The 22100-nt window shown below is 33.5% G+C and overlaps 3 protein-coding genes across 5 annotated transcripts; 1 reads left to right on the forward strand and 2 right to left on the reverse strand.

Annotated features, from left to right (window-relative positions):
* The first annotated feature begins 4027 nt into the window (after nt 1-4027).
* LOC111778273 (protein indeterminate-domain 12) lies at nt 4028-7148 on the forward strand. Its single transcript, XM_023657995.2, has 3 exons — nt 4028-4716; nt 4793-5189; nt 6123-7148. The coding sequence occupies exons 1-3, from the start codon at nt 4599-4601 to the stop codon at nt 7045-7047; spliced, it is 1440 nt and encodes a 479-aa protein (XP_023513763.2). The 5' UTR covers nt 4028-4598; the 3' UTR covers nt 7048-7148.
* A 1229-nt stretch (nt 7149-8377) lies between these two features.
* LOC147787671 (uncharacterized) lies at nt 8378-11225 on the reverse strand. Of its 3 annotated transcripts, XM_087119167.1 has the most exons (5): nt 10671-11225; nt 10454-10588; nt 10157-10269; nt 9756-9891; nt 8378-8687 (listed from the first exon to the last, which is right to left on the reverse strand). In XM_087119167.1, exons 2-5 carry the CDS (start codon nt 10481-10483, stop codon nt 8640-8642), a joined length of 327 nt encoding a protein of 108 aa, XP_086975293.1. In that variant the 5' UTR covers nt 10484-10588; nt 10671-11225; the 3' UTR covers nt 8378-8639. The 3 variants fall into 3 exon arrangements, with proteins under 3 accessions (XP_086975293.1, XP_086975294.1, XP_086975292.1); XM_087119168.1 differs by having other exon boundaries at nt 10157-10260; nt 10454-11225; XM_087119166.1 differs by having other exon boundaries at nt 10454-11225.
* Nucleotides 11226-11366: 141 nt separating this feature from the next.
* LOC111778672 (2-oxoglutarate (2OG) and Fe(II)-dependent oxygenase superfamily protein) lies at nt 11367-19494 on the reverse strand. The gene is made up of 15 exons (XM_023658629.2): nt 19299-19494; nt 19134-19211; nt 18880-18963; nt 18613-18783; nt 18455-18523; nt 18233-18359; nt 16976-17048; nt 16619-16735; nt 15429-15548; nt 15303-15321; nt 13742-13829; nt 13260-13570; nt 12873-12988; nt 12676-12769; nt 11367-11668 (listed from the first exon to the last, which is right to left on the reverse strand). Exons 1-15 carry the CDS (start codon nt 19386-19388, stop codon nt 11603-11605), a joined length of 1623 nt encoding a protein of 540 aa, XP_023514397.2. The 5' UTR covers nt 19389-19494; the 3' UTR covers nt 11367-11602.
* Between the last annotated feature and the right edge of the window lie 2606 nt (nt 19495-22100).

A 22100-nucleotide genomic window follows, 5' to 3' on the forward strand; every position in this document is an offset into this window, starting at 1 on the left:
GCCAAAAAGCTTCAACATTTTGTTGACTAACCAGAGTCAATGTATACATAAAAATCATCATTTCTCCAATAAAACAAAAAAACATTCATTATCATCTCGTCCCCAACGTTCTGACATGAATCAACGCATAAAAATGTTGCTGTGTTTATTTACATAGTGGCTAATTAGGGTCATAAAATATGAAAGTTACGGCTCATGATATATCATTCAAGATTAAAGGTCTTCATTTCGAGACTATATAAAGTTATGTATGTTATCTTTGTAAAAAAAAACATGAAAAATGTAGTAAAAATATCATTTGTGCTCTCGTTTAGCCAATGACTAAGTTTATTCTTTGTTTGGTTGCATGTAGAATCATTCAAGCTTGACAGGATCAATCTTATATGTGAATTGACTAGAATCTCAAACAATTGTTCTTACCTTTGGATATTCGATAATCTGAATCTTACATCCCTTGTAGTGATTATTTATTATTTGGTATCAGAGTCAAAACAAAGCAAATTATCACAATGTAGTTGACGATTTTACTCTATGAATATATGAAAAAGAAACTGCAACGTACGTCCAATCCAAATCTAGTAGTTATTATTAAATACGCAAAATTCTGAATTCACGAAAAATCTAAACATTTCTCCTAAAATTTAAGAGACTAACAGAATAAACCGTGCTTTCCCCCAGATTCCAGTCAATTACTATGCCTCAACGTATTTCGAGGAGAACCAGGTAGCTCTAGGTTCAAGTGGCATTTCACCCCTAACCACAACTCATCCGTTGATTCTTCAACATCAGTCGGTTCGGACTTCCACTTAGTTTCACCCAACCTTCATCCTAGTCATGGATAGATCACCCAGGTTTGGGTCCATAAGCAATGACAACTGCCCCATGAACACTCGCTTTCGCTATAGCTCCGGTTGGTTCCCTTAACCAAGCCACTACCTATAAGTCGCCGACTCATTCTTCAACAGGTACGCGGTCAGAGTCCTGGTCTCCTCCTGCAACATAAATTGATTACAAATAGACGGGTAAATTACAACAAATTTTTTAATGTTTAGAATGATAAATAATTAATTATAATAAAAATAAAAATAAAAATGTGGCAACTAACATTCAAATCCACCAAACCCTAGAAATAAAGTAGGAAGAAATGACAGGTAACATGGCCACATTGAAAATAATGATTAAATTGGTGACCCTTTATGTAAATTTACAGAGTAAATAATCATTTAATTTTTTAAAATTATTTATAAGATTAAGCTATAAAAAAAATGACGTCAATAATGTAAAATTTGTCACATTATAAAATATTACGGTTTTTTTAATTATTATTAATTAAAAAGAACTATAATGATTAAACTCGGTTGGTTGGTGTAGTAGCAACATCAAAATATTTAAATACAATATAGAAGTAATAATTATCCAACCACTATCCTATAATTTTTTTAAATCACTAATTTAAATTCAAACATTATCCAATTTTTTTCTATTTAATTCATTTTCATTTTAATTATTTACATATTCACACAAATAAAATAAAATAAATAAATCCCACAAATTAGGAGAGGAAAATGTCCATTATCGTCATTTGGACCTTTTTTTTTTTTAATTTTTAATATGTTTTTTATTTTTGCCTTTTGATTTTTGTCCTTTTATATCTTTTCTTCCATAAATAAGTTTTTTAAAAATAAAATTCTCTATACTCTTGGCAGTTTGTCATGATAATGTCCATTCTTTTTTTTTTTTTTTTTTTTTCATTGGATTCTTAAAATTTTTATTTTATTTTATTTTATCTATTAATAAATTAGCGGATTTGTAATATTATTTCTAAAGTTCAAGCTATTTTTATTATTATTATTAAAAAAAAGTTTAATTTTAACATGATTATTAATTTCAAATTCTAATATTATCTCCAAATAAGTACATAGTTAATAAGCTAATATATATATATATAGAGAGATAAATAATTAAAAAAATAAAATGTATAAATCAATTAGTAGTATTTAATTATAGAATGAATATTTAGGTTAACCATTATTGGGATTATAGTTAATTATCTAAATCAATGGTTGATTTACTTAATTAATAATTATCACATAAAATTAAAACTATATTTGTTAGTGCTGTTATTTTTTACAAAAATAGTAATAATAATAATAATAATAATAATAATAAAGTTAATTAATGTGGGCTACATTATTAATTACACAAACTTAGAGGACTGAATGTAAAATAAATATAACAAAAATTGTCTCGAAAATAAATAGAGTTAAAATATGGACTTAAAAGCAAGAAAAAAAAAGGAAATCTTAGGTGGCAGAATCTGGCAATAGGAGAACCCGTGAATAAGGGGTGGCCCGCATTCTCTCTCTCACACACAAATTAAAATTAAAATTAAAATAAATAATAATAATAATAAAATTTAAAGAAGGAATTTTATTTTGCAAATTAGTTTTTTTTTTTTTTTTTTTTTTGTAAATATTTAATAATTGGAGCAAAGGTTATTTATTTTTTATTTTTTTACCATACCAAATTTACTCAAAATATTTTACCTCCATCTCCCTATTAAGTTTATTTTTTAATCGTCATTTTGTGTATATTAACAAAATAAATATAATATAGAATATTCATTCGTTCTTTAGTAATTATACGTTCAAATCTCCACTGAGCACAACACGTAGAGATGACAAAGTATTTTTTTTTAAAGGGTCTTTTTTTTTAAGAGTCGGTTTATGATTAAAGGTGAATAAATGAATGAAGCATATATAAATCCGACCTTATCGAAAACGAAGAATATACCCTTAAAAAGTCCTACAAATGAAACACACATAGGATTCTTGAGGATTTTTAAGGGCGTAAGATATAGGCAAACGGGTCCCTTTTAAAAATCCTTCTTCACTTTCTCTCTCTAATTTTCATGCATGCAACTAGGAGAGAGAAAGAGAGTGAAAAGACAAGTGTACCCTTTGGAAAAGGTGGGAGATTGAGATTAAGTTTAGGGAAGTATGGTGCATGGGAGGAGGGCAAAATGGGGAATTTGTGTGGCTTTAGAATTAGGGTTGGAATAAAGAAGGTTGAGAAAAGGAAAGAAGAAGAGGAGGCCTGCAAGGCTCCCTCTTCGGTGGGGTTAGCTTCATCGCTTTCACTGCAACTGCAACGTTAACTTTTTCTGATATCCTACATCAGTTAGAGAGAGAAACGAAACATTCTTTTTAAGACTAAGAAAATCTCTTTCCAGTAGACGCGTTTTGAAATTTTTGAAGGGAAGCACGAAAGGACGAGTCTAAAGATAACAATATTTGATAGCAGTGGGCTTGAACTCTTACACTGAAAAAAGACTAAAACCCCGATAATTCTCGAGGTCGGATATGCTTATTTCAGCTCAAAATCATTGCATGGAATTGGACTTTTTGAGATTGAAACCTAATGAAAATAAAATGATTTCATATGAAAAGTGAAAAGGCCAAGGAGAGAGAGAGAGTAAAAGAAATAGAGAAAAATGTGAACTTTTTTAAAATATTATCTTGGGTGGGAAAAGATAACATAATATGATCATTAAGGGAGGAGAGAGTCAATCAATGGATCAATCATGTTAGGTTTGTTTGTGGGGTTTTTATGAGTTTGAGAATTCTTCTTTTCCGACCAAATTCAAGGTACGGTATCAGGGTCGAGATTCAAATCTTTGACTTTTTAGTCGATGATGTATACGTTAGCTCATAAAACTGTGCTCGAGAATTTAAATAGTACTCTATCTCATTTTGATATCATTGTATTCAAATTAATACCCTTTTGAAAGATGGATTAATTAGAACAAGCAATCATCATTATCAAGTGGCTTTGAGAGGCAACAAAAGAAACAAAAAAAAAAAAAAGCAATGTTTTGAGACACTTGGGTTCAAGCTCTCTCTCTCTCTCTCTCTCTCTCTCTCTCTCTCTATCTCTCTATCTCTCCCTCTCTCTCTCTCACTCTCTCTCACTCTCTCCACTCTCTCTATCTCTCTCTCTCTCTCTCTCTCTCTCTCTCCCTCCTTGAAGAATTTCTTTTTTCTTTTAGCTTTTTTAGTGTTTTTATAGACTTTTTCCCATCTGGGTCTCCTTTTAATTCTCATTCTCTCTTCTTCCCATTTTGCAGCTTCAAAACTCTCTGTCTCTCTCCCTCTCCCTCTCCATTGAAGAAGCCATAGCTGTTAATCTTGAGAAAGCTTATTCCTTTGAGGGTTTTGAAGAACAAGAAGAGAAACACGAGGAGAGAGAGAGAGAGAGAGAGAGAATCAAGACATATCCTCCATGTTTTGATGTTTTGTTTTGTTCCTTGTCGTGTTTTTTTCTTCTTCTTCTTCTTCATAATCCAATTCTCATATGTTGTAGCTAATTAAGGGTTATCTCTCTTTCTGAAACCTTGGGCTTTTCTTGTATTAATATCTCTCCCTCTCTCCATTTCTGAAAAAGGGTTTTGATTTTAATATCAACAACAAGAACAAGAGAGAGAGATTTCTTTCTTTCTCTCAAACCCCAAAAAAAAAAACAAAAAAAAAAGACCAATTTGATTCATCAAATTTTGGTATTTTGTGTTGTTTTTATCTCTTGGAGTTTTCTCCAAAAAAATGTTTGCTACAACAATGTCCAATTCAACTTCTTTGTCTGAAGAAGCTACTGTCTCTTCAAACTCTCTCCTTCCACCACAAAAGATCAAGAAGAAACGAAGCCTCCCCGGAAACCCAGGTACCAATTCCTGTTTTTTTATCATAAAAATCCAAACTTTTCTTGTTTTAATACCAATAAGAGCTGTTTCTTGCAGACCCAGATGCTGAAGTGATAGCACTTTCACCAAGAACACTTCTTGCTACGAATAGATTTGTGTGTGAAATTTGCAACAAAGGGTTCCAAAGGGATCAAAATTTGCAGCTTCATAGGAGAGGTCATAATTTGCCATGGAAATTGAAGCAAAGAAACAGCAAAGAAGTGAAGAAGAAAGCTTATGTTTGTCCTGAGCCATCTTGTGTTCATCATCATCCTTCAAGAGCTTTGGGAGATCTCACGGGAATCAAAAAGCATTATTGTAGAAAACATGGAGAAAAGAAATGGAAATGTGAGAAATGTTCGAAAGTTTATGCTGTTCAATCGGATTGGAAAGCTCACTCCAAAACTTGTGGCACTAGAGAATATAGATGTGACTGTGGAACCCTTTTCTCAAGGTAACAATCCAAATCCAAATTCAAATTCAAATTATTTGTTTTTGTTAACCCAAAAGGATTGGTCTTTTGTTTTGATTCCCAAGCCTTTAGTGTCTTTTATTTTGGCAAAACTTTCAAATTCCATTTGATTGACATGTTTTTTTAAGGAAAAACATTGCTCAAAATACATTGATCTTTAATGGGTATGGTCTAAATTTGTGAAAAAACTATGAAATTTTGGTCAAAATACATTGATCTTTAGTGGGTATGGTCTAGATTTATGAAAAACTTATGAAAACTTGAAATTTTGATCAAAATACATTAATCTTTAATGGGTATGATCTAGATTTGTGAAAAAAAATATGAAATTTTCATCAAAATACATTGATTTTTAATGGGTATGGTCTAAATTTGTGAAAAAAAAAATATGAATTTTGGATCAAAATACATTGATCTTTAATGGGTATGGTCTAGATTTGTGAAAAAAAATCATGAAACTTTGATCAAAATACATTGATTTTTAATGGGTATGGTCTAAATTTGTGAAAAGATTATGAATTTTGGATCAAAATACATTGATCTTTAATGGGTATGATCTAGATTTGTGAAAAAACTTATAAAAACTTGAAATTTGGATCAAAATACTTGAAGGGTTTGAATTATGAGTGTGGTTTTTGCAAAGATTGTTTGATTATGAAGAAATGGAAGGGATGGTTTTTAAGGATAATATTGGATCCGTGACTCCTTTGTATTATTGTGTTTGAGAGAGCTCTGAAATTCTGAACCATTCATCATTATGAAAACTGCAACAAAATCTGATATTTTATCTCACCTCCGGATTCTTTGTTTGCATGCATGAGCTACAGTGTTCTAAACTTAACCTAAAAAAAGTGGTCCTTTTGGGATTTCAATTTGTGCTAATCATTGCATGCCAAATGTTTTGTGTTTGTGTAGGAAGGATAGCTTCATAACCCATAGAGCCTTTTGTGATGCTTTGGCTGAGGAAAGTGCACGGCTTTCGGCTAACCAATTCGCCATCGCGGCCGAGGTTGAGGCGGCGGGGGCGGAGGGTGGGGCGGCTACCTCCACCGCCTCCGCCTCTGCCCAATCTCTCTTCCCTTTTGGTAGTTTTAATCAATTCCCTAGCTCTTCGCTGTCACGGCCACCACAAACCTATATGTCGCTTAACCCTTGGGATAATCCCCAAAACCCTAACCCTAATCAAACCCACCAAATTATCAAGCCAGAAGACTCACATTCTCACCATTTTCACCAAATTCCAACTTTGCCCCTCGCCGGCTCCTCCCCAAGCACCGCCACCAACAACCCTTTTGGTATAATTCAAGACCACCACCGCCGCCATCATACCCACCACCACCAGAAGGCAGGCTCTTCATCCTCCTCTTCCATGATAGCCTCACCGTTTAGGAACCTCCACGTGTCGGTGAATCCTGCCATGTCAGCTCACCTATCAGCCACTGCCTTACTCCAAAAGGCTGCAACAGTTGGGGTTGGAGCTGTGAAATCCAGTCAGCATCAGCCCGAGTCAGTGGGCCATATGACTCACTTCAATATGCCTGACATCCCCGAGTTCGCTGCACCAACTCATATGGACTCGCTGACTCATCAACTCGGCCCCGACTACGCCACGTGGCAGAAGACAGATAGACTGACCAGGGACTTTCTTGGTTTGACTGGCGACGGGAACGGCGGCGGAGGTGGCAGTGGAGCGATGCAGGTTAGCATGAGTGTCAAGGATATGCTAACGTACGCAGGAGGATTGGAGATTTTTAAGCCTCATAATAATAATAATAATAATAATAATCATAGTGCTTTTGGTTTTGCGGAGCCAGCTGCCAATGAAACTTGGGACTGCTGAGTGAAACGATGTCGTTTCGTGAATTTTTCCAATGTGTTCAATTGCAATTTCTCTCGGGAGATTATTAAATTTTAATTAATGTTTTTCTTTTTTTGCTTTCATATTAGACTCTTAATTTGCTCTCTCTTATTTATTTTACGATTAATTTTTATTTCTACCGCTCGAGATTCATTAAATAAACATATAAGAATTTTCAATGGCTAAAATTATATTTAATCTTGAATACTTATTAAATAATTAAATTTTAAATAATTCAAAATAAAATAGAGAAAAAAAGAATTGAGTATGATTAAGAATTGACAAAGAATTGGTAGGTAGTAGGAGGTTGTGATGTTAATTCAACTTAGCCTCACCATAATTATGGATTATTATTATTATTATTATTATTATTATTATTATTATGTTTTTTAAATAATAATTTATTTATTTATTATTGGAATAGAAAGAAACCTAGAGGAAAAGGGAAACAAAATTATTAAAATAATTGTTTTTTTCTTCCCGTGATAATGGAATGATGGAACTGCATGAATCATGGAAAACAATAGTTGCATGCATTGAAATTACTAATATACCCTTGTTAATGTAACTTATTTACGGTCAGAGACCTTCGAAAGCTCTCTGCTCTACCCTTTGTTTGAAAGACGTAATATGAAAAGGATGGGGCAAAAAAATCCTTGTTTGACTGAAATCACCACCTTTTCTTTCCTTTTTTTAGTGCAAACTCTTACTCGGGTTGGTTCGTTTGTTGTATCTGTATGTATTAAGATCTCGATTCATTAATTTCAAAATTCAAAATATTGAAGCGTTGATCTTTTATTTTTTATAAATTTAGAAATTTAAAATTACTCTATCATTTTATCCTCGGTGACCTCAATAATGTTGTCAAATGATATATTTCCGTTCAACATGTGACATCTTTTTTTTTTTTTTTTTTTTGTACGTGAAAGAAAGATGTAATAAGTCGGTGTCTACCAAAAATGTCATAGGAGAAAACCACCAAACTTTAACCAAACCCAACACATCATTTTGAGAAGACTTTACTAATTATTGAAATCAAAATGTACAAGCGCTCAAACCTAATTTAAAATTATTATAGTTATTAAAATAATAACGTAAAATGTTTTTAAAAAAATACATGAATTACATCATAAACATGACTAAGCGGAATAAAATTTTAAAAGAAATTAAAAAATTTGTTTGAAATACGGTAGAAAATGAATCTCCAACAAAACTGGCATCTTAAAATCGATGGTTTAAATCTTCATACCTAATATTTATCGTTTAAATTCATGCATAGTCGAGTTTTAGAAACACTAAAATTAGTTAAAAGTTGTGTCGTAATCATTTATTTATTATGATTTTTTTTTTTGTTAATGCGAGCAAAAGCAACCTAAACCAAATGTGAGACAAGGGAATAGGAAAGGAGGGGGAAGAAAGAATAATGGCATGCGGAGAGAGAGTGGAAGTGTCGGTGGTGGGAACCATTTGGTGTACTCTTTGAGAGCGACGATGTGGGTTAGGGCCCCATCGCCCTAATAGGGGACCCCAAGGCCAGCATTTCAAGGACAGCGATGCCACTCTCTTCCTCCTTCCTACCTCTTTTTTCTCAAATCTTTTGTCATTTTCATGCGTGTTTTTACCTGCAAAAGATGTAAAAAAAATTAATTTTACTGTTACGAACCTATCTCTGATTCGTTTTGTTTTTTCCTTCAAATGTGCAGAGCATATGAATTTGAAGTACGGATGCTTCCCTCCCTGTATATGTAAGGGATGTCAAGAAATCATTGATGTGTTGAGTTGTCAAAGGGATTTTCATTGAGGGGCCTCACAAGGATTCCATTTTCAAACATCTTCAGTAAATTGACTACCACATTATCATTGTTTTGACCTTTATATTATACTCTCTCTACCATGTCCTTTTGTACTGGGAAAGCAACAAAAACTTCAATGTAGTAAATTATTTGTGACTACGGCGTATGAGCTTGTTAATTTGTTAGCTAGTTAAGAGGCCGAGGCATGTTACATGCATCATCCGAGCATGAGTTTCGTGCCTAGTGAGGTCTAAGTTGCACGATTTCACTACATAGCTAATGGAAAAGAGGCAATTTTAGTCATATGATTGGATATCATGGATGAGTGTTTTTCCAAAGGGACTTCTTAGTTGTGGGATGTGAAGCTAAGCAGAAAAAACAAATAAGGTCAAGTTTTGGCAAAAGCAAAAGCGAATGACAATTAGTTAGAAAAGAGAAAGAGGCTCGGAGACCATGAAAATGGATGGCAAGATGACATTATTTCACTCACTCCATGGGTTGAAATTCGAGTTGAAAAGATCAAATCCCAAGAATTTCTTTTTCTTCACAACTTTTCAAGAGGTACTAAGGAAATTACAGGAAATATTGTCATAGAGTAGCCTTTTGTAAAGTCAGATGGAGGGGTAGTAAAATTTGGTTGCAAGTGCGAGTCTTTTCTTTTTCTTTTTCCTCTCTTAAAAAAATAAAGCCAAACTAAGTTGATGATGTTATGTGAATTTGTGCCTAAGTGAGTGATTGTTTGTGGTGGTGGTGGTGGTGGTGGTCCGGAACTTGGGTGCGGCTGCAAACTAAAAACCTAAAGGGGAAGAAAAAAAGAAAAGAAAAAGAAAAAGAAAAAGAAAAGAAAAGAAGAAAAAAAAAAAGGAAAGAAAATGTCAACGGTGATGAAAATGATACCAACGAAGAAGCTCTGGAAGTTTGAATTGCAATCCTGTGGTGAGTCTTTCTTTTTGTTGTTGTTGTTGTTGCTATGAAGGCTTTATCAATTTCTGTGCATATTCCCCACAGCACAACCTTTAGTGGGCAGCTTAACCTGCAATAACATTCCAATTATTGACTTAAACCTTGTCCTTCTCTGCTTTCTCATATAGTCTACTCTACTGTTATCAGATCATCATATCAATCATTGGTGCAATAGACTCTTCAGCATGCTTGAAAAGTAATCAAATACTTTAAAATAAAAAAGGGAGCGTTTTTTCATAGAGATTCATGCTCACATTTTATGACTTGTTTTTTCAATCTAAATAATTGTGGATAGAGATTTGAACATGTCACAGAACGAAAATTAGTTTACTCACATTTGAGCATAAAAATAGCGCAAATTTTGAATATTCACCCAAGTTGATGAGGAAAAAGAGCCCTTGTGGTAATGCCAAGTGGTGCATCTACCTTTATATGATTCCTGCAACCACTGTAAAAATGAAGTCAGCTTACTTTGAATAAAAGGGTTTTGGAATTTTTTTTAAAGGAAAAAAGGCACTACATTCAATATAAAAAAAATACAAAGCTTATCAACTAAACCAAATAAAAGGTTAGGATATTCACAGAGAAAAAGAGAGAGAGCAGGGAGAGACAAACACAGAGAGAGAAAGAACCTGGGGATTAATGAAAGGCGGGTTTGGCATTATGGTATATCCTAGCTTTTAGAAAGTATGTGCATGAGTTGCAGGATTAAGGTACAATATGCCATTTGCCTTCTAAAAAAGACTGCATCTTTTTTTATCTCCCTCCTGTGCTGCACAAACAGACAAAAATCAAAAAGCTTCTATTCCCTCTATTCCCTCTACCCCTCTCTTCTTCTATTAAAATTACCTGCCCATGTCATCCATCCATCAGGGAATCTCATCTCAACTACCTTTTCCTTTCCCTCTTTTATTCCTTCCAATCTCGCTTAAATACACACCCTCTTTTCTATGCTTTTCTCTCTTTTTTCCCCCCTTCTATTGCAGTCCTCTATGCTATCCCTAATCTTTTTTTTTTTTTTTAACAACTCCCCACTCTACAAGAAACGAATATTCATCCCAAATTGTATTCTTATCTAAATCCCTCCACTCTGTTCTTATTCGTTCTAATTAGGCCCATCAGAATGGTTTTCCTATCCTTGTCATCTTAGCAAGTTCTGTTCACATACACGATATCCTAGAGGGGAAATGGTCAAAATAGTAGTTGAAAGTGAGGTCACTGGCTACGTATCATAATGTACTTTTCAGTCTCACCTGTAGATAAAACAGAAGCTCCTAAGCAATCCTATCCTTAATACAGATACTCTACGATAATTATCACTAATCAATTGCGAACATACCAGGCAAAAGCATTTAGGTTGCCTACTTGCTCCTTGCGTCGTTTCTCCTGAATCACTATATTTTAGCTCATTAAACTTGTTAACTAAAGATATTTCATTTCCTTGGCTAGTAACAAATGGGCTAAACTTAAAAGTACATATGCTCCTGGCTTACTTCGGAAGTTTCTACGGGTAAAATTTGATGATAAATGGAGGTACTAGGAGCATAAGTTGAAACTTGAATCGAATTGATTTTAAGAGACTTTTTGTTTCCTTCTCTATACAAAATAAGATGGATCTGGAATAAATTACAAAGTAATGCCTAGAGTAGGTAATGATTTACATCATACATAGCTGTGTATAACTTATATGTAAAAGTACCAATTGAGAGGAAAAGCTTTAGAAATGGATAGCATCGATGTGCTCCAGAATCTGCAGGACCAATTTCTTTATAGGACTTCCTTCAAGATCCCAGATTTGGCCCATTTAAGTTCACTCCCAAATATTTATCCAGCACACTTTTGAACGCCTGTTGCAGAAAATTAAAGTAAAGCTTAATACTACTAACAAGACAACTTCAAAAAGTAAAGTTTCAAAGCGTTGCAACAGCATATTCTCTGGTCGTGCTTATTTATTAGGGAAGGAATAAAAAAAAGTACAAATGAATATGCAGGCTAGTTGTCTATTATATGGCGATGAAAATCATGACATTTTTTTAATAAATAAATAAGTTAAAATAAATATAATTCACTACAAGCTTAAATGGAGTAATAAAGTTTTAAAAAATAGACATTAGTGAGGGTATAGCTAGAAAACTATGGCTAGAGAACATGCGTGTTTATTAAGATTCATTATCAAAATATGCCAAATTCACGCTAGGGAACAGATATGTGAGATATTTAAGGTTGTGAGGAGAAAGAAATCCGTTTAGAAATTAATAAATAAATTGTCTCTTCTTGAAACTGAAAAATGCAACCACCATAAAAAAGAAATGCAGTTCCTCGGCAAGCAGCCACAATATTTAATCGGGATCTTTTTCTGAATCAGCTTATGAAACAGTACCTAAATCAAATTTATTGGCAAAGGGCTAGCCAGTTTAGGTAGGAGTCAATATGCCAGCTCATTTTTCAGGTCTGCCTGAAATCTACACTGAAATGTCTAACTATTAAACCAAGTAAGAAATTTCACAAGAACAAAAGATGAGCACACAATTGCGGAGTGCTGTTTGTAATTTGAAACAGCCAAACTTATGGAGGATGAGATAAAGATGTGAGAAGAGCTTTTGTAGTTAGCTCACGAGGATGTCTCACTTCGTATTTAGCCCACGAAGATTGCTTTCGAGATCAATAACTATTATTATCTACTCATGTGCTCAGTATTTTGTTCTTCAAATAGGATAGAGTGGAAAAGAGAAAAAAGAGGATCTAAGGCATATCCACCCTATTACCGAAGTACACAGAGCTAAAACTATGAGAAAACAGGAACGATATCATGGTTGAAGTAAAAAAGAATGCTGTCAAATAAAGTTATAATGACCTGACGGGCGAAAGACTCTTTGCTATTTAGAATTGCATCCATCACAGCAAACTGATTATCAAATGAACTATAGAAAACTTCGTAGAATCTTTTCCTGAGATGAAAGACATGAAATCCACAAGTAAGATACTTCCCCAAGCCTCCATAATAATAAGAGAGAAAAAAGAAGAAAATAAAATTGAAAGAATATAATTAACTGGTCCTCCTCGGTGTTTTCTTTGTCCATCTGATCAAATTTTTGAGTAAGAACTTCTGCTCCAACAGGTGAAAGCAAGTGCAGTATAAGAGCCTCGAGAGTTCTTGGGAAGTTATTCTAGATTAAGAAGAAAGTAGAATAAGATGACATGCTAAGGAAGAAACAAAGAAAAGGGAAAGCAAAAAAAGAAGAACAATTCCACACATCTATAACTGACTAAAACTACCATGGAATATATTCATGCATCTATTACAATAACGAGAAACTATAGTTTATCTAATTGGAAACCAGAATCGAATTGGAATAAACTAGTTTCCTCTAGGCCTTCCATGAAAAACAATTTCAAGTTTCAACCTTGTAAATGTAATAGGGGAGCAAAAGAACTCACCGCCATGGTGAGAAGGACCTTCTGAAGAATACATGGTTCCAAATTCCAAATAAAGGTAGCAACTCGATCATTCTCCAAACTATGTAAACTAGTGATCTTCATCCCCTCTTCATCTGCAGAACAATTTGTAGAACTCGACTGAAGGGGTCCAATTTGATCAGAAACGCTTACTTGGTCATGTACTAATGCAATAAGCCCATGCAGAGCCTGGGCAGTGCGGGGTTCAAGTTCATGAGAAGTTTCTTCCCTTGGCTCTTTCTCCCTAAAATCCCCACCATCAAGTGCTTGACCCAGACAACGAACACCTTTATCTGGTATTTAATACCAAAGATCAATGAACCAAATTGCCTCAACCACAATTTTAAATGTAATTTGTTTGTTCTGATAGGATAATTTAACGTGTAAACTCTAAACTCTCTTCTCTCCCTTTCGAGAAAGTTCAAAATACTATTAAGAAATCTGGAGTGGGAAGAGAACCATACCCATCCCTCTGTTATTAGGAACATCACGCTCATGGCTCTTCGTGTCATCCATGTCAGCAAGAGAACAAGGCACATGCAAAACTTCGTTCTGTCCTTAATTTTAAAGATGTCAAAACCAACTCTATCACAATTGCCTTTATCGTAAAAAAAAACTCATAATGAGAAGTGAATAATCTATAAATTCTAGTCATACAGTGAGGATCATAGCTTACAAGTTTTTAAAACATTGCACCAGAGTAACTTAAGCTTAAGCACAATACTCCACGAGAAACCCTTTCCAGAAGTAAGGGTCTCTCTCTGATTATAGTTGTGTTTAATTCTTTAGAGCTTCATCAAGATTCCAGGAAATATGAGCAAATATAAAACTCAATCTGGATACTCTTTAGACCACAAAGGTCAAGCTTCTGAAGAACAAAAATATACGAATGGGTCTGCACCCATGGCTGAAGTGATGCAATCTTCAAAATGTTACTTAATGCAATAATACATCACACAGAATATCCACCATAATTACATTCAAGAGCACCATGAGTTTGGCATATGGTTGGTATATGCATTGTACCCTTTATACTACTGATAGTTGGTTAGGTAAGTGGCTCTATAAATATTTGGGTTTTCCTGAAGATGGCAATCTAAATTTGGGATTGTTTTGAACTAGTTCATGACAGGGTGCAGCATAGCAGTATGGTAGGAAAGAGTGTTTATGAGTGACGCAGATTTAAATTTGATACTTTGATAAGGTACTTATTAATTACATTTCTTTTTTTCAAAAAAAAAAAGAGAAGAAGAAGAAGAAAGAATACAATGGCATATAAAAAATCAAGCCCAAAAGGACTAAATTGTGTGTGTGTGTGTGTATATATAACCAAAACATTTCAATAACCAAAAAAAGAGTTCAAAACAAGGAACGCCTTTAAGTGACCTTTAAATTAGAAGTTTAAATTTGACACAAAATGTACTGTCCAAAAATGGTGTTAGGCAGTTAAGGCATGTGTGACGTGGGGGCAGCATGGAAAATAAGACCTCTGACAGAAAGAGGTAGAGACACACATGTAGGACAAACATATAGAAGAGAAAAATTTTCAATCAAGTCCCTACCCAAACAGTGTGAGATCCGAAACATTATTTTTTATGCGTTGAGTTAAATATTTATTCTATCCTCTACAAAGACACGAGCGACTTTACTCAATTAAAAAACTCAACTTGGCCGTATCAAAACATTTTAGTAGAATAAGATGACGTAGTTATTTATCAGTCAAACAAAGTCCAACTTCTGAAAATAATCTTTCTAAATGGTATGCCACCATTTCTTGATACAATTTTAATGATGTTAGGGACTCAATTGATAATCTTTTACATAGGTTAAGGGTCGTCTTCTCTTTTCTTTTTCTTTCTTTCTTTTTTTTTTTTTTTTTTTTTTTTTTTGCAATTCACACCAAGCTTTGAATATAAGGTGCAGAGACAATTGAAATGGCACATTTCAATGACTAAATTGCATATTTAGCCTTTAAAAAGTTAATGAACAATCCCCAAGAAATAAGATAATAACATTACTGCATACCATTTCTTTGTCCATCAATCTTTGAATTGCCAGTCATTGAACGAGCAGAACCAGATATGAAACAAAAAGACGTCGGGTTAGTTTACATTTGAAGTTGTACACCCAAGAAGCTAGAAACTAAATTACCTTCTCAATATTCTACGCAAGTAATATGCATCCATGTGCTCTGACATACTAGACATCAGGTGCGACTGCCACCAAAAGTTAACAGCAATGGTTAAATCGTCACTATCAACCTGATGAAACCTGTAGAAGAAGAATGGAGTATATATTACAAAAAGAAAACGAAACCCCAATCACTTCCCTATCAGTTAAGGACGACAAAACCCTAGAGAGATTGAAGAAGAGAGATCGGGGAAGACAACACAGAAGCCACCGAATGCAACCTCTTTTCTGAAAGGGAATAGAGATGGGGGAATAAGATGCACTCAGGTTTATCACCTACCAAAGATCTTCCCAAAAATAGACCTTTTAACCTTCCCCTACACAACACCGAATAAACTAAGAAACCAAGGGGCAAAAACGAGGAGATTGTTTCCTTAGGTTTTTACTACGGCCCTCAACTCCCCACTTGAAATCCACTCAAAAGGGTGAGGGTCATACCTACTCAAAATCCTTTATACCACAGAGTGTCAAATTACATAAAACACCATAACCACTAAGCCAAAAGAGCCTCGTTGCACAATCTCAATCTCCTAATGCCCAAACCTCCAAGCTCATCTGACTTCACCAACAAATCCCACTTAACCAAATGGGATCCTCCCCCTTCCTCAACCGCCTACCACAAGAATTCTCATAAATCTCTCAATCATCTTGCTCGCAACTGGGATCCTAGTTGAGATTGTGAGTCCCTTCCACAAAGAGTCAAATACACATGTAGATGTGTAAAGAAAAACACCCGACCAAGTATTTAGTTTTTTACTTTTGTCAAAAACCAAACTCAAGGAAAGAATAGAAAAGAATCTAAAAAGCCAAGACTTTTCAAATGCAACAATCACTTTAACCAGAATTTCGTATAAAGTTGTCATAGGACTAATAGGCCCAGATTATGTTCTTAGGCCAATGATTGAGAAGTAGACACACACATACATTGGGATTCATTTTTGCTCACCAGATTGGAGTGGGGGAATTTTTGTTGGGCTGTTTTTTTTATTTCCAAGATAGGAGTTCTTCAACTTTTACTAGTAACAATAAGGAGAAGAAGAAGAATGACGAGAAAAATCCCCTTAGAGGTGACAACAACTTTCAAATTAAGAACTGGAAGGCTTCGGAAGGATATTGTCAATAAACACATGATACTAGACCTTATTACTTACCAGCCTTCTGGAATAAAAAGTGCATCACCAGCATGAAGCATAACGGTCTGAGAGGATTTCATGGAATATTTTGCTCTTGGATAAAGTGAATAGTCGGGCTTTTCTAAAGTAACAGAGCTGAAAAAATAAATTAAGATTTAGGATGGTTCAATATTCACAATTATGAAAATATATACATATACAATATAAATTAAAGATGTTGAAGACACCGATTCATTAAACTACTACCACTGGAACCAAAAGTTTAAATTGGCAATATGGAATGAACTTAGTCTTTTTAATATATTCAAAACAAGAACAAATACTGAAACTGTTTAAAGCAAACAAACATGAAAAAGCAACAAAGAAGTACTTTACCTATGATTAGAGGCCTCTCCATAAATATGCATCGGGTACAGCGAGGGAGTAGAAGAAGGGGGCCACAAAATGACTGGAAACATCAAGCTAGTAGGTATTTATATTATATCAAAGTGAGTTGGATAAAAAAAAAAGGCATATCTAATTAACGCAAGTAAACACGGAAATTTACAGATTTCAAACATTATGGATGTATGTATTCCATCGCTATAGCCATCTGTCATTGGATGTGAAATGCCCTTATTTACCCAAAGTTTTTGCATGCCCTATACATTGCCTTGATGATGATATTACTAATCGATGTGCTTAGATTCACAATACAACTTTACTCAAGAATTAAGAGGTTGACCATCATAGAGTGAAAATTAAGTTTTGTTGTTAAAATTTATTTTGTGAAGGATTGTACATCCCCGTTTTGAATAGGTGGAAGAATTGAATTGAATAAGCTGAACAGTAGACTAAGGTAATTTCACAGTTACTCTTGTACTCTGCCTTTTCATTTTTACTCTTTAGGCGGGAGATTGATTGAGTAGGCTTCTCGATCTTTCTTCTTTTAAGTGGAAAATAAATAAACAAAATAATAACCCAACTTTCATTAAGATGAATGAAAGTAAAAATAAACAATAATAATAATGAGGTTGTGACACCCGAATAAAGGAGGTGTACATAAATGAATCGAGACCATATCTGAATGAGAACAGTCCTAAGGATAGAATGGTTAAGAAAAGTTCAAAAGAATTGAACGTTGCTATCTATACGAAGTACACCTTTTTTTCGATGGCTCAATCATAGGAACTCCAAGGCTAACCGTGCTTTGCTTGGATCAATTCTTTGTTGGGTGACCTCCTATAAGTTTTCCTAAGATGCATGTAATTGAACTCATATTGATCTTTGGGAATAATCTTCACTTTTAAGAGAAAGGAATAAGTAACGTGACCATGTCGTGGGGGATACAGAGGAATGTTGGGGTTATCAGATGCCGAATCTGAATTCCAAATCTTGGACATAGGTCGTTACATAGACTGACCAAAAGTGGAGACCAAACGACAACAACCAGTACATGAGTACTAGCAAATTAACACATCAACAAGCCATGAGTTCTATGATCTTTAATGTTGACAATATAAGAAAATGAAGAATTATAAGACGCCACATTCTTCTATTGGGGAAAGACAGAGAAACGCATCACACGTATATAGTGGAACGAGAAACATGTGCAATTGGAATCAGGGTAACGGAAGATAATCGAGGACTAACCTTGTTTACTGCCAGAAACTATGCATAGAACATTATGGTGAGGGTCATAGTGAGTACTTGACCTAGATTGAGCACTGTTCATCCAAAGGTTTATAGAGGCTAACTTCTTTTTCTCCAGAAAAGCAGGCTTCACAATTCACATCAACAAAATGGTGTTAGATATTAAGCAATATAAAAACGAACTACAATAACATGTAGCTTAAGGAAGAGAAATATACAAACTGTTTGAATATCTTTTCTCAGAGGTGCCAATTGTGCCCTTTCTTCGTTTATAACATCCAAAATTGGCACCTGAATTAGACACGAGCAGATATTAAAGCTCATAATACAATTAGCAGAATTATTTACTATATCTATCAAATATACCAAAGCTCTTCAACCTGTGCTAAGTATAATTTTTTAGAATCATCTTCAAAAGGCAAACAGCCTTTCTCCATGTCAGGATAGGTCGTCCTGTTAGAATTTGATTCAGTGGAAACAACATTTCCTTCATTCCTTTCTTGCAGACGCTGCTTGCAAAATTGAATAAAAGTAGAAAATGGAAGCGGAACCTAGGAAAGATAGATACATTCATCAGAATCAAAGCAAAATATCCTTAAACTTGAACTTCAAAATTAAAAATTAAAGAATCCTGATAAGGATCGTACTCTCTCATGGCTTCTAAGGTCACCATAAAAAACTGGAGCCGTTCTAGTGAGCATGGCTTCCACTATGCAGGATCCAGCAGATTCCTAATGTTCAATTTACAAACACAATTTAATCACCAGCTCAAATCCTCTAATTAATTACAATAAAAGCTAAAAGACCTAAGCTAGCTTGGTAAGAAAATCTGCAGCTTAACGAATCGCCAAGTATAGCTAGCTTAAGCTGACTAGGAAGATGACGGAAGTTGAAAGATAACCTGCAAATTGTCAAGGCCGCCATGGTATGGATTCCACTCCAGTATAGCTCTCCAGTCCTTAACGCATCCAACGAGAACCTTCGCGGCCATAGAACATAAGAAACAGAAGCTAAAGCAATGCCATTACCGAAGAATCAAAATCAGAGGAACTATCATAAACATTACAGCGGGAACGTTGCGAGATTCTATGAGAGAATCGAAGTCTGCCGCCGACGGAGGAACTTCGAAGCGTTGGATTCGCAGATTATCGTCCATTGATCAAGAATTCGTGTGGAGTTGAGGCTCGACTGTCACTAGTACAGCGCCAAGTACCGCGCCCTTCGAGAGCAGAGAGATGTGGAAGCGCGCTCCAAAGTGGTATAATAAGACCTATAACTTCCAATTTTATATTTAATAAGTTCCTCTTATTAAAAAAAATTAAGAACTAAAAACAAGTTTAGATAAATTTATAATGATTTTATAAATGCTTAAAAAACAATTTAAAAACAAAATTAATTAAGTATTTAGAAAATTATTTTAAATATACTCTGGGTTAATTCGGGGATGTAATTCGGGTTGGGTTGAGTTGAGGGATTTTTTTTTTTACTCAACTAAAAAAAATTCCGGTGAGTTGAATTTGGTAACCAACCCAACCTTCTATTTTCGGGTTGAGTTGTCGAGTTGTCAACAAAATAAATTTTAACTTTTATTTATCCATAATTTATAATTATTCGGATACAACCTTAGATAAAATATATTAAAAGTTCACAAACAAACACAAATCGATTTATAATTATTCACGTAAAAAAATCAAAAAAAATAATAGACGAAAATTATAACATATTAACATAGTTCAGCATCGTCATAAAACTAAAAACAGCTAGATATCATGTTTCTTGAAAATTGGTTAAAGTAAGAAAAAAATTAAGAATATATCATCAAATTATTATATAAAGAAATTATAAATAATAAAATAATATAACATAAAATAAAGATGTTGTGCATACCAAAAAAACTACTATAAAATAGTAAAGTTAGAGCCTCAACTAAATAAAATAAGAAATTAAAATTAATAAAATAATATAAAAGAAATTAAACAAAATAATAATAACAAAAATATGCTAGTATGGGTGTCTTTAGTCGAGATACTCTAGCAAACCTCTATATATATATATATATATATATATATATATATATACGGAAATTTTTTAATATAATTTATATATTTTTATTTGGCTCGGGTCAACCCGAAGGTTTTATCCACAAATTCAAAACCGAACCGATTCAGTTCAAGTTCAGAAAAATGAACCTAACTCAACCCGAAATGCTAACCCAACCCAACCCAAACCTTATAGTTCGGGTTGGGTTGGTCCAGGTTGTCGAGTTGTCGGATTGAATGTACACGCCTAATCACCCTAAAACACGTGGTAGGGGCAACAATGGTATTTTTTCAGACTTGTGATCTATTGGGCCAAACATAAAATGGCCCATAAGGCCCGTAGCTGTTGGCCCAGACCTATTATGGTTAATTACATTTTATTTTATTATATTATTTTACATAAAATAGGGTAAAAAAAATACCTAACATTTTAAAATCTTATTTTATCCTATCATCACGTTTAACTATAAAGTTCTTATTATCATGTCATTTAAAAAAAATGCACATTTTTACTATAGACAATAACTATCAATTATTTCAAATATTTTTCCACCATCGTTTTTATGTACCTGTATTACTCTAATTCAAATAGGGTTTCAATTCAATCACATCCCTCGTTTACTCGAACGTCCCAAATAATTTACAAATTTAATTATTATTTTTAAATCAATGTAATTAAAAAGCTCGGATTAAATATGTTTAATATTATTATTATTATTTAAACAGCGTCATTTACAATGCAGACCCTCAAGAATATTCAAAATTTGAATTTTTGTCCCACCAACTTTAAGACGTTAAGCATAATATTTTTAATAAATATTTAAGACTAAATTTTTAATATACATGTATTTTATTTCTAGGAATATTTATTTTTTAATAATTATCCAAATCTTATGTCGAATTAAATAGGATGAAAATCTTTGTTTTTTATATTTTCCCGTCCCATGTTGTATTTTAAAAGATATTCAAATATTTCGAATAATAAAAAAAACTCGTTATGATAAATAAAAATGATTTATTGACCATTTAATTACACTCAAATTACTTTTATTAAAAGTCAACAGATAGAAAATTTTAAATGCATGTTTTATCCATGCTATTTTACTCGTTTTTTATTAAAATATGATTTTTTTTAATACTATGTGGGACCCATCAGATAAAATTTTGGTATAACACTCAACTATACAAAATTATTTGATTTAAAAAAAATTAATGAATGAATCAAAATAACAGAAATTATTTATAAAATAAAAATTAAAAAAAAAAAGGAAAATGGGGGGAAGGGGATTTCAAAAGTCATGAAAGCGAAATTAAAATTAGATAAGGGACCAAAAAATAAATATTTTTCTATGGGACCCACTTTCACGCGCTTCTTAGGCACGTGGGACCCCAACCCAAATCTCTTTTCTATTTTACTTCCCTTTTTTCTCTCTTATTCAACCCCACTTTCTCACTTTATAAATTAAATCACTGTCCTCCACGCGCCGTGCCCACGCGCTAATTTTCCAGATCGGTTTAAAAAATTACATAAAAAAAATAAAAAAATAAAAAATAATTTTAATTTATGAGATAGGTAATTAATTAATTAGAATAAATATTAATTTTGGTCCAATTACCGAAATTGCCCCCATCATTCTTTAATTTTATTTTCTTTCTGGATATTACGGTGGGGGAATGAGGGGCCAATGCTTGAAAGATTTGACTTGAAAAGATTATGGTAATGGAAGCTTCAAAATGGATAGGTGTAAAGGGCATAAAGGGAAGGTGTAAATTAATGTTATTATTATTAATACCCAATTTTGTCCAATCAATAATTATAATTAATTATC

This window comes from Cucurbita pepo, chromosome 17, assembly GCF_057944985.1.
Source record: "Cucurbita pepo subsp. pepo isolate OVF chromosome 17, ASM5794498v1, whole genome shotgun sequence".
NCBI classification, from domain to species: Eukaryota; Viridiplantae; Streptophyta; class Magnoliopsida; order Cucurbitales; family Cucurbitaceae; genus Cucurbita; species Cucurbita pepo.

What these genes read in the sequence shown, in the direction of transcription:
- LOC111778273 (XM_023657995.2), top strand. Translation starts at nt 4,599, where the DNA reads ATGTTTGCTACAACAATGTCCAATTCAACTTCTTTGTCTGAAGAAGCT. An exon ending in AAGCCTCCCCGGAAACCCAG is followed by an intron (nt 4,717 to 4,792) that starts GTACCAATTCCT and finishes TGTTTCTTGCAG; the next exon opens with ACCCAGATGCTGAAGTGATA. An exon ending in TGTGGAACCCTTTTCTCAAG is followed by an intron (nt 5,190 to 6,122) that starts GTAACAATCCAA and finishes GTGTTTGTGTAG; the next exon opens with GAAGGATAGCTTCATAACCC.
- LOC147787671 (XM_087119167.1), bottom strand. Translation starts at nt 10,483, where the DNA reads ATGCCAAACCCGCCTTTCATTAATCCCCAG. An exon ending in CGCCTTTCATTAATCCCCAG is followed by an intron (nt 10,270 to 10,453) that starts GTTCTTTCTCTC and finishes TCATTTTTACAG; the next exon opens with TGGTTGCAGGAATCATATAA. An exon ending in CGCTATTTTTATGCTCAAAT is followed by an intron (nt 9,892 to 10,156) that starts GTGAGTAAACTA and finishes ATGTTATTGCAG; the next exon opens with GTTAAGCTGCCCACTAAAGG.
- LOC111778672 (XM_023658629.2), bottom strand. Translation starts at nt 19,388, where the DNA reads ATGGACGATAATCTGCGAATCCAACGCTTCGAAGTTCCTCCGTCGGCG. An exon ending in GGAGAGGCCTCTAATCATAG is followed by an intron (nt 16,736 to 16,975) that starts GTAAAGTACTTC and finishes TTATTTTTTCAG; the next exon opens with CTCTGTTACTTTAGAAAAGC. An exon ending in AGGTCCTTCTCACCATGGCG is followed by an intron (nt 12,989 to 13,259) that starts GTGAGTTCTTTT and finishes TTCTTAATCTAG; the next exon opens with AATAACTTCCCAAGAACTCT.